Source organism: Humulus lupulus, chromosome 9 (assembly GCF_963169125.1).
Source record: "Humulus lupulus chromosome 9, drHumLupu1.1, whole genome shotgun sequence".
Classification (NCBI taxonomy): Eukaryota; Viridiplantae; Streptophyta; class Magnoliopsida; order Rosales; family Cannabaceae; genus Humulus; species Humulus lupulus.
Genome location: NC_084801.1, coordinates 57,786,887 through 57,803,801, shown reverse-complemented (window position 1 = coordinate 57,803,801; position 16,915 = coordinate 57,786,887). Strand labels below are relative to the sequence as shown.

General features: G+C 40.5%; 1 protein-coding gene across 1 annotated transcript; it reads left to right on the top strand.

Annotated features, from left to right (window-relative positions):
• The first annotated feature begins 4,158 nt into the window (after positions 1-4,158).
• On the top strand, positions 4,159-8,000 carry LOC133799749 (uncharacterized). Its single transcript, XM_062237749.1, has 8 exons — positions 4,159-4,470; positions 4,591-4,652; positions 4,774-5,459; positions 5,597-5,829; positions 5,917-6,927; positions 7,201-7,650; positions 7,714-7,845; positions 7,947-8,000. Exons 1-8 carry the CDS (start codon positions 4,159-4,161, stop codon positions 7,998-8,000), a joined length of 2,940 nt encoding a protein of 979 aa, XP_062093733.1.
• The last annotated feature ends 8,915 nt before the right edge of the window (positions 8,001-16,915 follow it).

Here is a 16,915-nt window from a genome sequence, read left to right as displayed (position 1 = left end):
GTTTTCCACCGTTCCTACCATTGCCATTCCCATTGCCCTTGCCATTGCCATTGGGCTTTTCTGACCCATTGGCGGCTTTGGCGGGTTCTTCCTTGGGCCCATTGTCTTTTGTTGGCGATTTCCCTTCATTGGAAATCGCTTCTTCGAGCTTGATATATCGATTAGCCCGATCCAAAAACTCTTGGGTACTTCTTACCCCATTCTTTCTGAGGCTACTCCAGAGTGGTGAATGGCGCCTAACCCCAGAAGTTAGAGCCATCATCTTACCTTCATCTCCCACTGTCTTGGCTCTGGCTACTACTCACATGAAGCATTGGACATATTCTTTTAAGGGCTCTCCCTCCTTCTGGCATATCTCGACCAGCTGGTTGGCCTCTGTGAGGTGTACGCGACCTGCGTAGAATTATCCGTAGAATTCTTTTACGAACATCTCCCAAGATACTATACTAGCAGGAGGGAACTTGAAGAACCACTCCTAGGCGGTGTCAGACAGTGTCGTAGGGAAGATTCGACAGCGGGCATCTTCTGACACTTTTTGTATATCCATTTGTATCTCAAACTTATTAACATGAGATACCAGGTCTCCGTACCCGTCAAAGTTCGGCAATGTTTGCATCTTGAACTTACGGAGGGTTTCATCTGCAACAATCCTCTGTACAAAGGGGGTGCCCCTCCTCCTATCGTACCCAATATGTGACGTTCGTCCCCCGACCAGTTGCTGTACCGCTTGGTTCAGAGCATCAATCTAAGCCTGAACAACTTTTGGGACTGCTGGGGCCACCGGTCCCGGTGGAGCGTACTCGTCGTGCCTCTCACGGCAGTCGTTAAGTACGTCCCTTAAATCATCGTCTCTACATCTCTAATCACTAGCTCCTAGCCGACTAAAGACGTTCTACTGCCTTGGTTGCCCCCCAACGTTGTGGCTAGCTGGCCTGTTTTCTCTAGGTGGGGGGCTTTTGCCTCCACCTCTTTCCTCGTTTCTCCAACCACCATTTCTTCTACCGGAATCGACTTCATTTTAGTCATGGCCATCTCTAAATTGTGGCTGACAATGGTGTGACTGGCTGTTCATGCTATTTCCTCCTCGGGCTGGCATTTCTCGAGTGTCAAGGGGAGGCCTGCACTAATCGTTGGGTCCCAGTGCATTGTTATGTCGTGGGGGGCCCCTGACCGCAGAACCTGACTTGGTGCTCCTTCTATTAGCAGAAGGACGCTACCCCCTGCTCAGTAGATTCGACTCTTCATCCCTTGGGTGTCTAGGGCTGCGGGATGGTTGCTCGGCCCTATTCTGCCTCAGGCACTGGGGATTGCCTTGACCAGCCTGGGACGGAGGCTGCTGTTCAGGATCCCTAGGTGGGACATCATCCTGAACCACAGGCGGCTGCTCCAGCCTTTGAGGGCTTGCTGGCTGGAGCGGAGGGCTTGGATTGGGACCTCTTTGAGGTGGCGCATTCGGTGACTAATCTGGCTGGGAGGTTGGTACAGCCTGACTCCTTGCTAGTTGGATGGTTGCTTCAAGGGCGGCCATGGCATCCCTCTGCCGACGATCCATTTTTGCTTGCCGCTCACTCAGCTCTTGGCACTGGCGTTCTATTTCTCTTTGCTGCAGCGCCATTGTCTCCGCAGCATTCTCCTGATTGGCCCTCAGATTAGCCAACTCATCCTGCAACAACCCTAGCATTGCCCTCAGTTTTTTAGAATCTAACTCCTCCTCATCAAACTCCAAATGTGGTTCATTCTCTGCCATATTTGGGGGAGGAGGTTGGGATGGTGCAGCGCCAGCGGCCTGTCCAGTCTTCTTAGATGTTTTCGCCATTAGATTTTCTCACAGTTTTTTCTCAAACTCTCAATGAAAGCACCAGAATGTTGACCCATGATTTGGCCAATGACACGGAGTCAAATATACGACAAAAGGATAAACGCCAATTAAGAATTCAATCTAATGGAAAAGAAGAAAACACCAAGGATTTATAGTGGTTCGGCCCCAAAGAATGGTAATGACCTACGTCCACTTAGTGCTATTATTAATATTGAATCTCAAAGTCGTGATCAAAGAACTAGGGTCCTTGAATTTCACAAACCTTGAAAGAAATACAATGGAACGATGGATAATTTCGCTATAGCTCTTTTTCCCTGAATACTTAGTAAAAAGATTTTGAGATAAAAAATCCTCTCCTTGAGCTATTTCATGCATATTTATAGGCTCAAGGAGGGATACATGGGCCAATGGGCCATATCCTTCCTTAATAACCACGTCTCAAGGTAATAATGAGGAAATATTCAATGTAATTATTACAGGATTACAATCTTAGAAGTAAATAAATCAAATTATACGACCAGCCTGGTCGTATCTAAAAGTTAGGCCCTGACGGAGCGATGTGCCTCTGGTCGATAATCGAACAACACTTCCGCCACGTGTCAACCACATGTGAGAAATCCTTGCCACGTTATCAGTAGCCGTTTATTGGGTAAACAATCACCATATCCAACATTCAACCTCATAAATATACTTATCAATACACACACAAAATATCATGAAACCTAGATTAAGACTAGGCGCAAACCTACATATACACAAGCATAAAAATATCAACAATCATTGTATTCAATTATCTCAAATCAACACATGGCATAAATTCAAATAGGCATCAAAACTTCAAAACCCTTTCATTAAAACAACAAAAATTAAGCATAAGGTTTAGTGATTAACTACCTCCTGATAGAACCAAACCAAAATGACAATCAATCTTGAGTACCCTAGACTTTCCAAGACCTTCTTCTTCTTCCTCCTTTCTTTTCTTCCTTTCTTTCTCATTCCCTCTTTATTCTAACCTAGCCAAAACAACCTAATGAACATAACAGGTAAGTTTTCTCTTCTTTCTATTTTTCTTTTATTTAATTTTATCTTAATTGGTAGGAATAAAGATGATAACATCTTTTCCTATTTTATCTAAAATCATCCAAATAAAAAAAATGGTAAATAAATCTCTCTTTTCTTACCATGCTACACGCCACTCTCTTTTCCTTTTCTTATTTTTATTTTTTTAATTAAATAAACTAAGTAAATCTAATAAAAGGAAATAATAAAGTGTGTAGAAAATTCTACACAAGTGCACCATGCAACCATGCACATGCACACACTCAATAACTAAGGTGTATCGCAACCTACCGTGCACCTTGATGCACTCAACAAAAACTCAAATATTCACATACTAAAATAAATAAATAAACAATTAAAATTAAATTCACGGCGTGCGATTGGTTTTCTCTCTCCCCATGGTGAGGCGTAAGAAAACTACTCAGAAGCCTGGTCCGAGTTCTTCTCCGACGGTGAGTAACAATGTCAAGTTTCGTCTTGAAGGTGTGGAGGAGAAAGATACTATGAGGGGGGATCCCACGGATGAGATTTTTGCTGATACAGTGGATATGTTTCAAGAGGGAGGGGAGGACCATTCTTTGGTGGATAGCGCAGTGCCTAATTCTGGGAATGTAACTGGTACCAGGTCATGGGCGATTAAAACTGAGGAGAAAGCTTTTTAGGAATTGGCAAAAGAAAAGTGGTCTAAATTTCAGGAGTCTTTTGTAGCTAATGGTGGTGCTCGGCTCAAATTTGAGGAGCCTCTGGTCCGTGACGGGAAATTGATAGCTTAAGTCGATAAAGAGGAGACTGAAGTGGAGGCATCCTTCTGGCAATCAACACTGGTATGTGTAGTCTGAGGTGCTAATCCTCCTTTAGCTATTTTTGAAGGATTCATTAATCGTATATGGGGAAAGCTTGATATAGAGAGAATTGCTCGTATGAATGTGGGTCATACTCTTGTAAAATTTAGGGATGAAGCTACTAGGGATATGGTACTAGAAGCATGAGTGGTTCACTTTGACAGGAAACCGGTTTTGTTGAGGCCGTGGTCAACAGATTTAGATAAGATGAGGTTGGTGAAATCAGTTCCGGTTTGGATTCGATTGCCAGACTTGAGTCTTCAATATTGGGGTCTAAAAAGTCTGAGTGCTCTTGTTAGCACAATAGCTAAGCCTATGATGATGGATAAAGTTACTAACGATAAATCAATGGTGAAATTTGCTAGAGTTCTTGTGGATGTTGAGATTACTGATAGGCTACCTCATTCTATTAATTTTATCAATGAACGAGGTTAATTGATGGAGCAGGCAATAGAATTTGAATGGCTTCCCACACGATGCACTTGTTGCAAGAGTTTAGGCCATACTGTATCAAGTTGTAAACATGCTAAGGAGGTAGTTTGGAAGCCAAAACAGCAGGTTACAAGTTCAGATAAAGGGGATTCTAGGGGAGACACTGATCTGTGCGAGTCAGGGCTTGAGAACAAATCAAAGGATTCTAACCAATTGATTTCTGATAAGGATGCTCAGAAAACTAGTAAGGGAGCACAGTTGGCTGTTAAGGGTGACCCGAAGTCTGGTATGACAGCATCAGCTGCAGCAGTAAAAGAGGCAAGTTGTTCTATGACAGGGAATGAGAAACCTTAGTCTACTCCTAAAAAAGTAGGAGGTTCAAGGAAAAATGTACCAGATGATCTAGCATTGAGAGAAAATAAGTATAATATTCTGCAGGAGAATCAAGAAGAGGTTTCAAAGAAGAAATTACAAGAGAACCAGCAATCTAATGAAGGGATGTAATGTATTGTGTTGGAACATTAGGGGTTTAAATAGTAGGAATAAGCAAAAGTCCTTATTAGACTTCTGCACTATTAATAAAATTTGTTTAGGCTCATTTCTTGAAACTAAACTAAATAGTAATAAGGTTGAGGAAATGATGAAGGATATTTTCTTGGGTTGGAATTGGTACAGCAGTCGGGCAGTGGAAGGTAGAATTTTGTTGGTTTGGAAACAAGATATAGTTCAAGTTACTATTACTCAGGAGATGGACCAACTAATCAATTGTGAAGTGAAGATCAAGGGTGTTAATCAAACATCTTATCTGTCTTTTGTGTATGGTAGAAAATCAGTGGAGGAGAGGAAAAATCTCTCGGATCAATTACACTTGCCTCAGGTTAATATTAGGCCTTGGTTGGTTGTTGGGGACTTCAATGCAGTTTTTGAATTTGATGATCGTATTGGAGGTAGAATGGTAACTGCCTTGGAAGTAGAAGATAGTCGACAATGGAGGGCTAAAACAATGTTGAATGAATTAAGGTCTAGTGGCTCTTTCTTTACTTGGTCTAACAAACAAAAAGAAGGTTCAAGAATCTTCTCTAAGTTGGACAGAGTTCTTATTAATGAAATGTGGCTTGATATCTTTCCGAATTCAGAGGCTCGGATTAACTGGGATACAATATCTGATCATTGTTATTGTCTCATCAAAACAGTTCAATTTCAGGATTCAGGGATTAGGCCATTCAGATACTACAATATGTGGGCTACTCATAAGGACTTTCGGAGTACTGTCTTGAATATATGGTCTAAACCAACTGGTGGTTATGGTTTGCAGCAGATCATTCAGAAATTAAGGAGACTTAAACTTGTCTTAACTTAGTTCAACAAGAAGCAAGTTGGTGATGTTGTCCAAAATTATGTAGCAGCTAAACAGAAGTATGAGTTGACCCAATTCTTGTTGCAGCAATCTCCTCTTCGAGTTTGTTACAGCAGGAAGAGATTAAGGCTGCAACTGAGTATGTTAGAATGTCTAAATTGTATGAGAGTTTCCTGAGGCAAAAAAGAAAAATTAATTGGCTTAGATTTGGTGATGAGAACACAACTTATTTCCATGGTAGTCTGAAACAGAGGAGAATGAGGAATCGTATCACTAGTTTTATAAATGATGAGGGTCAGATTGTTGAGAATTATTCAGAGGTTATAGCTCATTTCTACAATCATTTTAAAGGATTTCTGGGGAAGAATAGTGATACTACTGGTCGGGTTGATCTGAGATGTTTCTAGCTGGGGTCGGTTTTATCTTTGGAGCAACAATTAATGCTGATACAACCATTTACTAAGAAGGGTGTTAAGAGAGATTTATTCAGTATCCACTCCATCAAAAGTCCTGGCCCAGATGGTTTTGGCTCAGGTTTTTATAAAGCCCTCTGGAAAGATATAAGGGAAGACATTTCTGAGGCTATTTTAATGTTCTTTGAGCGTGGAGTGATTCCTGCTGAGTTGAATGGGACTATCTTATCTCTTATTCCTAAGGTTGACTCTCCCACTAAAGCCACTTATTATAGACCCATAGCCTACTGTAACACTCTCTATAAATGTATTTCTAAGATGATTTGTTTCCGATTGGCTAATGTTCTCCCTGTTATTATTCATCAAAATCAAGGAGCTTTTATAAAGAATAGACAGCTTGCTCATAATATTTTAATTCTTCAAGACATTCTCCATGGCTATACTAGGAAGAATATTTCTCCCCGATGTGTGCTAAAAATTGATCTCAGTAGGGCGTATGATTCTATTGATTGGGTCTTTATGGAGGATATCTTGAGAGCTTTTTGTTTCCCTAGAAGGTTTATTCAATGGATAATGACTTGCTTGACAGGTACTTCTTATACTCTTATGTTCAATGGGAGATTACAAGGAAGTTTTGAAGGGAGGAAAGGATTAAGACAAGGAGACCCTATCTCTCCTCTGATTTTTGTACTGGTTAAGGAGTATCTCACAAGACTTCTAAAGCAAGCTTCTCATCAAAGAGAGTTTAGATTTCATCCCATGTGTAAGCATTTGCAACTTGTTAATTTGTGTTTTGCGGATGATTTGATTCTGTTTTGTAAGGGGAATTTTAGATCTGTTCAGATTTTATTTGATCGATTTTTGAACTTTTTCCATTGCTTTGGTCTAGCTGCTAATTTGAGTAAATCTCAAATATTCTTTGGGGGCGTGGCAGCTGAGGTTAAGAATGATATTCTTAAGTTTGTTGCTCTTGGAGAGGGGAATTTTCCTATGAAGTATCTGGGGGTTTCTCTAAGGCCCACGAGATGGCTGGTTGCTGATTGTGGTGAGATAATTAAGAAAATCCAGACCAGGCTCCATGTTTGGGCGAGTAGACATTTATCTTTTGCGGAGAGAACTCAGCTGATTTTTTCTATTTTGCTTGGCATTCGCAATTATTGGATGAATATTTTTATGCTTCCCTATAGTATCATTCAAGATATTGACAGGTTGTGTCGTATCTTCCTTTGGGGAGCCAAAAACAATCGCAACAAGTTCCATTGTTCTTCTTGGTCTTAGGTTTGCCTTCCTAAAGTTTTGGGTGGCCTGGGTTTTAAGGAGGGATTTAATTGGAATAAAGTTCTTTTGGCTAAATATCTTTGGGCTTTGTCTTCTAAACAAGACTTGTTATGGGTGAAATGGATTGATGGAGTCTATCTAAAAGGTAATTCTTTCTGGTCTTATCAGTTGAAACCAGATGTTAGTTGGTATTGGCGTAAATTGTGTAACTTGAGAGAGACCTTTACTGAAATGGATTTAGAGGCAGCGGTTGTTCTTGGTAATCTGAAATTGAAGTCCCTGTATAGTAGCATGCTTCAGAGGTATTCTGTTGGGTTTGCTAAGGCAGTGTGGTGTAGTCTTTCTGTGCCCAAGCATCGTTTTATTCTTTGGCAATTAGTTCTTGGCCATTTACTGACTAGGAATAATCTGGTTTGGTGCCGAATTGATGTTAGCTCTAAGATCTGTCTGGTTTGTGATAGTGTTGAGGAATCCCATCAACACTTATTCTTTGACTGTGTTTTCTCTAAACAGGTTTGGGAGCTGCTTAAGCATTGGTTAAGTCCTGGTATTTGGCCAAATCAATGGGACAATTGGAAGCAGTGGTTAGAAGGGAAGCCTAAAAATATGATGCATCGAATTTATGTAGCTTCTTTGGCAGCTGCGGTTTATAATATCTGGTGTAATAGGAATTTATGCTTTTTTTCTCATTTCTCCTACACTCCTCATTACTTAGTTAGTATGATCAAGTGGTGTCTTAAAGTTAGATTGCAGGGTCGGTTGAGCCTAAAAGATCTGAACAAGAATTGTTGTCTCTCTGAGTTTGTTAGGATGTTATAAGCTGTAGTGAGTGTGGCTTGGTCTGTGAACTAGCTGGTGTAATTTGTTTGGTGGAATATATTCTTCTTTTTGATAAAAAAAAACAGTTAAATTCACAAAAATTCTACCAAACAGTTCTAATAATTAGTTTAAACAAATAAATAAAATAATTCACATCACTTAACAATTAAATAAAAATAAAAATAAAGCACAAAATTTAAATAAATAATTTTTTTTTGGTGCGCTACAGTTCTCATGGCCATCCTCGACACGAATGTACTTTTGTGCTCTTTCATAGAAGTCGTCTAAGTCATTGACCTCTCTTTTGAGCATATTATCCCATAACTTACTGCCAGGGCGCACTCCAGCCGTGATTGCCATCTTGAGTTCTCCTTTAGTTAGGCTTCCTACCTTAGTCGCCTCCATGTTGAACTTGTGGATATAGCTCTTCAGGCTTTCGCCTTCACCTTGCTTTATGTTAGCGAGGCTAGTACCTGTATGGTGTAATCGCGCACTACATGGTGCTTCTGGAGAAATTCGTCGAAAAATTATTGCCATGACCTGATGGACCCTGAGCTAAGTCTCTTGAACTACTTGTATACATGTCCCTTCAAGGTGACAGTGAAGCAGTGACACTTGGCTCTACTGTCAATTCCCCTTAACTTCATTAAGTCATTGAACGCATCAAGATGGTACTTGGGATCCATATTGCCCTCGTAAGGGGTCATGTGGGGCTCTTTGAAGTTGGCTGGGAGCCGCACAGCTTAGATTTCTCTAGTGAAGGGAAATTCATAATCAAACTCGTCGTCAACAGCATGCCCCCAGACGCGGTAATTATCTTGCTCCGTAGGCTCCTCATCTTGGTGTCTAAGTGTTGTCTCCTTTTGTTCAAGGAGTCTCTCAAGTCGGATGGGTTGGCCCTTCCTTTCCTTTTGTATTCCGGGGGATCCATAGGAGGTGTGGTCCTCTCATCCGCCCTTCTCTTGTTCAGCTCCTCTCTTAGGCCAGAGGGCACCCCCTTAGAGGTGGCTTCAACATCGTTTCTATGACCAGCATCATCATTCTGCCTTTGCTCTCGGGGGTATTTCGCTAGCCTTGGACCTTCATGGTGCTTTAGTGGAAAGTTGGGTCCTTCTGTCATCCACGGGGATGGTGGTTTCCCCTTTCTCATGCTCCTTCCCCCTATGCCTGGGAAGGGGTATGCTCAACTTCCCTTGTAGATGGCCGTTCAACACCTCTTGCATGTTCTCTAGTGTGGTTTCCAACCTTTGATTCTTTTTGTTTAACTCGCTTATCTCGTCCTCATAGAAGAGAGTCCTTGAGCTGGAACTCACAGAGTGTACTAGGCGACTCTTGCCCGGCCCGTGTGTAGAGGGATCCAGATCTCGGTGGCCGGAGCGTGGAGCGGTCGATGGTTACAGAGGAGGGTGTATACTTGGGCCACCCATGGGGGCGACTGAAGGTTCTAGAGGGTTTGCCTTAGGTGGGACAGCCAGGGGTGACACCTCCTTTTCCTCCTCAGGGACTGGACGTTCCTCCGGCGCACCTCCATCCTTAAGTGGTAGAAGGTTTCTCCTAGAGGCCCTTAGTTGGTCTTCGTCCAGGTGGATCTCCATGTGTTGTGATTCTCGTAGGCGTCTAGAACGCCTTGGAATTTATTCTTATTGGAGTTGATGAAAGAAAAGTGAATTGATACTTATTCTTCCCACAGAAGTGCCAAACTGTTGATGGTGAGAACTTGTCAATGATATACGATCGGAAAACTCAAAGTGTGTTGCAAAAACTGTGTAGAAGGAAGATAGAAATAACTACAGTGGAGCAAAAATCATATATTCCTTAATTTTCTGAGCATACCAAGAATTTTCCAACCCCTTAGTTTGAGGGGTCGAAGCCTATAATGACCCCTGATACAAGGTGGTCCCAAGGGACAAGATCGTACGTAGGTATGTTGTCATGGTAGTGGTGCAGAGAGTCGTGGTGTCGGCTCTGGCACATGGTCAGGGGTAAGCAGAACATGCTACCACTTCTAGTACTAATTCGTTTCGCCATTACTTGTCGGACACGGATGTCAGAATCACACATTTGACACCTTTATGGTTGTATACCCCACACTCACACGTGTGCCTTGTACCTGATGGTCCTCCTATCCTTTCCAAGGAATAAATTCCCCCAAGCTTCCTTATATTTTGTCAATTGTAGGAAAGCATGTTGTGAAAGGTAGAGATTTGAGGGTGTAAGAAGGTTGGGCCTCGCAGCGAGGCCCTTGTCCAAGGGAGGTGGCACATCCATGTGTCTGCCTAAGCATTTTCATGAAGGTTGGGCCTTGCTACGCGAAGCCCTTGTTCGAGGGGGGTGGCACATCCATGCGTCTTCCTAAGCACCTTCATGCGAGAAGCCCGAAGGCATGCACACGGGGATTGGGCCTTGCTATGCGAAGTCCTTGGCTGAAGGAGATGTGTGCCTAACACCTTTGCGCGAGAAGTCTGAAGGAGATGCGCACGGGGCCTCGCTATCTTGGCCGAGGGAGACGTGCCCCTAGCGTCTTCGCATTTTCATAGAGGGAAGATTTAAGGGAAATTATTCCATATTCACAAAAGGGTTCAAAAGCTAAACACCAAGCTCAAGGAGGAAAAAACGGCCACCTTCGAGGTCATGGAGAGTAATAAGGCTCGTCTTCTGGAGGAGTTTAAGGCCAAAAAAGATAGCGCCAATGACCTGGCCATGTACCGAATTTGGACTTTGAACCCTGACCTTGATACCAACTTCCTTGCTAGCATAGAGGATGAATACCTGGAGAAGCGGAAGGTTCAGTTGGAGGAAGAAGAGGCCGCTATTGCAACCAAGGAGACTGCCAAGGCCATAGAAGAGACAGGTGAGGTGGATACCGGAGCCACCAAGCCATGTAGTATTTTTCTTGGGCTGTGACCCATATAATTTATTTTGTACATATTTAAGGTCCTTATGGCCATGTCAATTTATAGCTCACATGGTTGAGCTATTTCATTATCTTTTGATTATGTAATTATTTTTCTAATAGTAGTTTTATGCTTTTAATTTTCTGCTTAAAAAATTTAATGCACATTGTCTACTTATAATTTTGGCCTTTATACTATGCATCATATTTGTTTATCGAAACAGTTCAAGCTTTAAATATATGGCTTTTATCATACTTGTTTATTCACACAAGTACATTTCGAGCTTATCTCAAATTTCCATATTATCATAAGTGGTGTTTGATCTCATTTTAGTCAAGGTAGAATTCTACTTACACCATGTATCTTCTCTTTGAAAAATACTTAATGGTGTGTAGTGTTATTTGTCTAGCTATATCTTGCTTAGTAAACATTTCTCGTCCTCATCCATGATGATGGTTTCGAGGTTGAAATCGTATGTGTGCAAAAATTTCCCAACTTAAAGATTTTGAAATGAATGTTGGTTATTCTAGGATCTTATATAATCAGTCTTGTGTTTGGTTTATGATTCATGCACTTGATCATTGCTTTTATTTTTGATTTATTTTTCGAGCTTATGGTAGCATTTCATACAACTTATGCCTCCTTAAAATTCTATTATTGTGAAATCTTAGGTTATTGAATATTGATAGCAAGCAAAAAATTATATGAATAAAAATAATTAAAATGAAGAGTATTTTATTGATAATACTAAAAAAATATTTACAAGCTTGGTTACAACTAAATAAACATCTTTCCAAAATTTATTGATCATATGGTCGTAAATGTTCATCGTTCCAAGCTCGTGGTACCAATTCTCTATTTAGTTGAGCTAGTTTGTAGACTCCAGGTCAAATGATGGATTCAATTTGGTAAGGTCCTTCCCAATTAGGCCCAAGCACTCCTGCTGATGTGTCTCGTGTGACCAAAATACTCTTCTGAGTACCAAGTCTCCCAATCTAAAGTGTCAGTCTTAAACCCTCTTATTGAAGTACCTTGTGGTACGTTGTTGATACGCAACATTCCTAAGTTGAGCCTCATCTCGCTTTTCTTCTATTAGGTATAGGGATTCTTCAAGCTGTGATTGGTTTGAGTCTTGCGTATATGCCTCACGTCTATGTGTCGGAACCTCAACCTCAATTGGCAATGTGGCCTCGCATCCACAGGCTAACAAGAATGGTGTGTGTCCAATTGAGGTTCGAGCTGTCATTCGATAAGCCCATAACACTTGCGGTAATTCTTGAGGCCATTTTTCCTTTGGACTCTTCGAGTTGTTTCTTCATCAAACTTTTTATGGTCTTGTTTACAGCTTCAACCTGGTCATTTGATTGCGAATGGGCTATTGAGGAAAATCTTTTTATTATCCCATTTCTTTCACAAAATTGAGTGAACAACGCACTATCGAATTGGATTCCATTATTCGAAACTATCTTCGTTGGTATCCATTATCGACATATTATGTTTTTAACCACAAATTCAATGATTTTTTTCAAAGTAATAGTGGCCAGAGGTTCAGCCTCTGTCCATTTAGTGAAATAATCCACTACCACTACTGCGGACTTAGCTCTTTGTTTTCCCATGGGTAATGATCCTATGAGGTCTATGCCATATAATGTGAATGGCCATGGGGAGCTCATCATGGTGAGCTCGGTTGGTGGAGCTCGAGGTATCCACACAAACTGTTGACATTTGTCGCAATGTTTTACTTACTCAAATGCTTCTGCATTTAGTGTAGGCCAGAAATATCCTTGCCAAATGACCTTCTTGGAGAGGCTACACCCCCAACGTGATCTCCATAAAACCCCTCATGTATTTCTTCAAGGATTTTTTTAGCCTCAGGTGGAGTTATACATTACAACAGGGGCATGGAATACCCCCTTCGATATATTTTCCCTTCTAAGATAGTATATCTCGGAATTTTATACATCATTTTCCGAGCCTCGTTCCGGTCTTTAGGGAGGATTCTGGTTTCGAGGTAGTATAGGAGTCATCCATGTAGGTTGTGAATCAATCATATCGACTTTAGTCGTGTTGTGCTCGGTTATACTAGGTTGTGGTAAGAACTCTACTGGAACCACATTGAGCATGCTTGCTATCGTAGTTGTTGCAAGTTAAGCCAAGGCATCTGCATTCGAATTTTGTTCTCTTGGGACTTGTTTGATTGTGACTTAACTTTTTCCAATTATGCCGCCATTTTGGTTCCTCAAGCCTGATACTCTCCTAGTACTTGGTTGACCATAAGTTGCAAATCATTGTAGTAGTGTATGGCCTTGGCTTTCAGCTAGGTGGCTACTCGTAATCCTACTAGTAGTACTTCATATTTAGCCTCATTTTTGGATGCCTCGAATCCAAATCTTAACCCTGGGCAATTAGTGTAATACCTACTCCCAATTCATTCTCATTGGAGGAGCCATCAACATTGTAATGACCCAACTACTCTAGACTTTGGACCATTAATGAAAACTACACATAGACCCTATTCCTTAGCAAAACTTACAAGTGAAAAGATCTTAACTTATATTAAAACTTGTAAATAACAAATGTTAAACTTACATAAAATCTCAAGTAGGATATGGGATCCCATTGTTTTAAAATCAAAACATAACATAATGGTAATTAAAAAGAGATTACATAAATAAGTGCGGAAAAATACACATAAAACCATAAGTAAAGACTTCATCCTAGAATTCAAACTCTCGGCTCTTTGAATCCATTCCACCTCAATACACATTCCCCAAGCTTCCAAGAAACTTTCCTGCCACTAAAGCTATTTTCCTGCACATATAAACATAAAAGGAGTGAGCCTAATGCCCAGCAAGGAAAATCTAACACATAGACCATATACATAAATTCCATAAAGAAACATAAAACATATCATAAACATATGTCACATACATACTATAATGGCCATTATTACTTGGGGTCCCATAAACTAAACAAGTCATATGCCCATTAGATTAGTGGGGCTTGCTAGCTAAGCAAGTCATATGCCCATAATCTATTTGGGGCTTGTTAGTTGTATAAGTCATATGCCCAAGTCTACAAACATACTTAACATAGCATATTACATAACATAAAATCATAAGATAACATATAAAATCATATAACACATAAATCCTATCCTATTTTCCTTACCAAAAATATCAGGATATGAGAATAGGTTTGGGACCTTGGAACACTCCTAAAAACCATTTATAGCAGGGTGAGTATATTGAAGAAAAGGGATGAAAGTGAATGGAAGAACTATACCAATGAGAATATACTTACCAAAAACTTATGTGCAAGTTCTTAGATTTCCTAACCAAGAATAAAGAAAAAGGTTAGAATGCTGAGTAAAAGACTATGAGAACTTAAAGAAAATAATACCAATTGAGCTAGAGTTTGGAAATACCTTGAAGACTTATATGACCAATCTAAACCTTGAACCGAAATGTGAATAAACCTTACTTCCCAATTGTTTAGTAAGCTTATAGTGATCAAGCTTATGATCCCCAATCCAAGTGTTTACACTCTCACAATAACCTAGCAACTTGTAGCCTCTAAACTTAGCTTGAAGAATGAATAATTGGCTGGGTACTAGGTCCTATTTATAGAGTTTAAGAGTGAAAAGATCTTCATTTAACTTGAATAAAAATAATGGCTTTTTAAGTGAAAAACATTTGAATTATCGTTCAGCAGAGGCTGAAGACTCGTTCAGAAAGATGCTGGACTTATAAAGAGGTTGAAGATTTGAATGGAGAACATTTTCAAAATGTTTCAAAATACGCTGAAGGAGGCGATATATCACCTGGGCCAGTATGCCCGAGGCAATCGTGCAACGTTTCGTGTTTTTCATATCTTCGTGCTGCGATATATCGCTCCCTATAGTTGCGATATATCGGCATACGCTGAATATTTAAACACGAAATTACACATTTTTAGCTTAATTTGAATTGAGTAAACAGCCTTGACTAAGCCCTCTAACATTTTCAAAGCTGCTGACTGACCCTGGGATATTCAAATTTTAACCTTAATAAATTTATTCCTCAAAATACTTAATCATTATTAAACATACACATGACATGTGCTATTATCTTATTGGGTCTTATCTAAACCTTATAATATAATAAATATTACCCTCAATATGAGTCATATTAATCAAACCTTAGGTTAAAATTAATATTCTTAAACTATAGGTTAAACTTAGAAAATCTACAAGTGTTACTATGAGTGTCCAAATAAATCCCTGTCTGAACCAAAAATCCACAGTCATAAAATACTACTACTATTACTATAATACTACTATCTAACTAGCTAAGTAAAGTTCTTTGGACTCTACAAATATAAAGTCTACACAGCTCTCGAGCTAGGGTCATGAAGTTTTTGTTGGATATCACCATGCACTCTACTATGAAATTAGTTAGGTCCTGGCCCTTTATCATCATTCTCGGGTGAGATGTGATCTCGAATTGCCCGAGTTCAACTACCCATTTCAATAGTCGACCTAATGACTTATGTTTTGACAGTATTTGTCTTAATGGCTGATCAATCAACACATGTATTGAGTGTTCCTGGAAATAAGGCCGCAACTTTCGAGACGCATGCACTAGGCATAATGCAAGCTTTTCCATTAGAGTGTACCGTGACTCAGACACTAGGAGTCATTTACTAATATAGTAGACTGGTCCTTGATGCGACACTGATTGCATGCTTGGTTGTGGCGAGGTATATGTACATTACTTCTCCCAACACTGGTTTAGATAAGATTGGAGGCTCAACATGGTGCTTGTTAAGGCCAGCTCGCATTCTTCCATCCATTTGGACTTCTTGCCCCCTGTTTAAGGCCGCCATTCGTCCAATTAAACTCTGGACATCTTTATGCTTTCGAGGTGAAGGCATATATATTAAGGCCTTGATCTTATCTGGGTTTGCTTCGATGCCTCAAGAGTTCACTATGAGTTCTAGAATCTTTCCCAATGATACCCAAAGGAGCTTTTTTGTGGGTTTAGTCTCATGTTAAATTTTTGAAGTATAGTGAAACACTCTGTGAGGTTGTCTATATGGTCATTATTGTGTTTGGATTTTACGAGCATATCATCCACATACACTTCCATGTTATTTCCAATATGTTCAGCTAACATATGATTTAGCAACCTCTAATACGTTGCTCCTGCAGTTTTGGGTCGATCTTATCTTCGACCTCGAAAATTCTCTCTCCTATTTCCTCAACCACAACTAGTGTTTGAGCACTAGACTGACCTTTTCACCTCATGGAGATGTTGCAGCACTCTCGGGCTGCTAATTGATCTCCCTTCAACGTTCTGATTCCACTTGGTGTTGGGAATTTTAGTGCCAAGTGCCTTACTGATGTTGCTTCCCCCAGCCCAATCAGGGCTGGTCTCCTGAGCAAAACATTATAGGCTGATGGGGTGTCTACTACTATGAACTTGAACATTTTAGTAATCAAGATTGGATACTCTCCTAATGTTATTGGGAGCTCAATTGCCCCCATGATGCCAATCCATTCTCTAGAGAACCCATACAAGGTGGTTGCACAAGCTTTTAAGTCTCGAACAGATAGACACATTTTCTCTAAAGTTGCCTTGTAAAGGATGTTCACCGAGCTCCCGTTATCAATCATGACTTAGGGAACCCTCAGCGATGGTAATCACATCTTCTCCATCGATTGGGGGAGGTCGATTATCCTCCCTCGCATGGGGTACGACAACTTGAGGCTGTTGCGCTGGCTGAGACGGAGTTTGCGCTTGGTTGTTATTTCTGCTTCAAACATATTTTTCGAGGTAGCCTCTCAAGATCAATCCCTCGGTTTCATCTTTTACATGTCTGCATTCCTCAATCGTGTGGCCGATGTCCCTATGGAACTAACAATATTTATTTTGATCCCATTTGGTGCAGTTGTTGAACATTGCCTCAGGTCGCCTGAATGGAACTTAATTGTCATTCGCCGTATATATATTTTCTTGAGT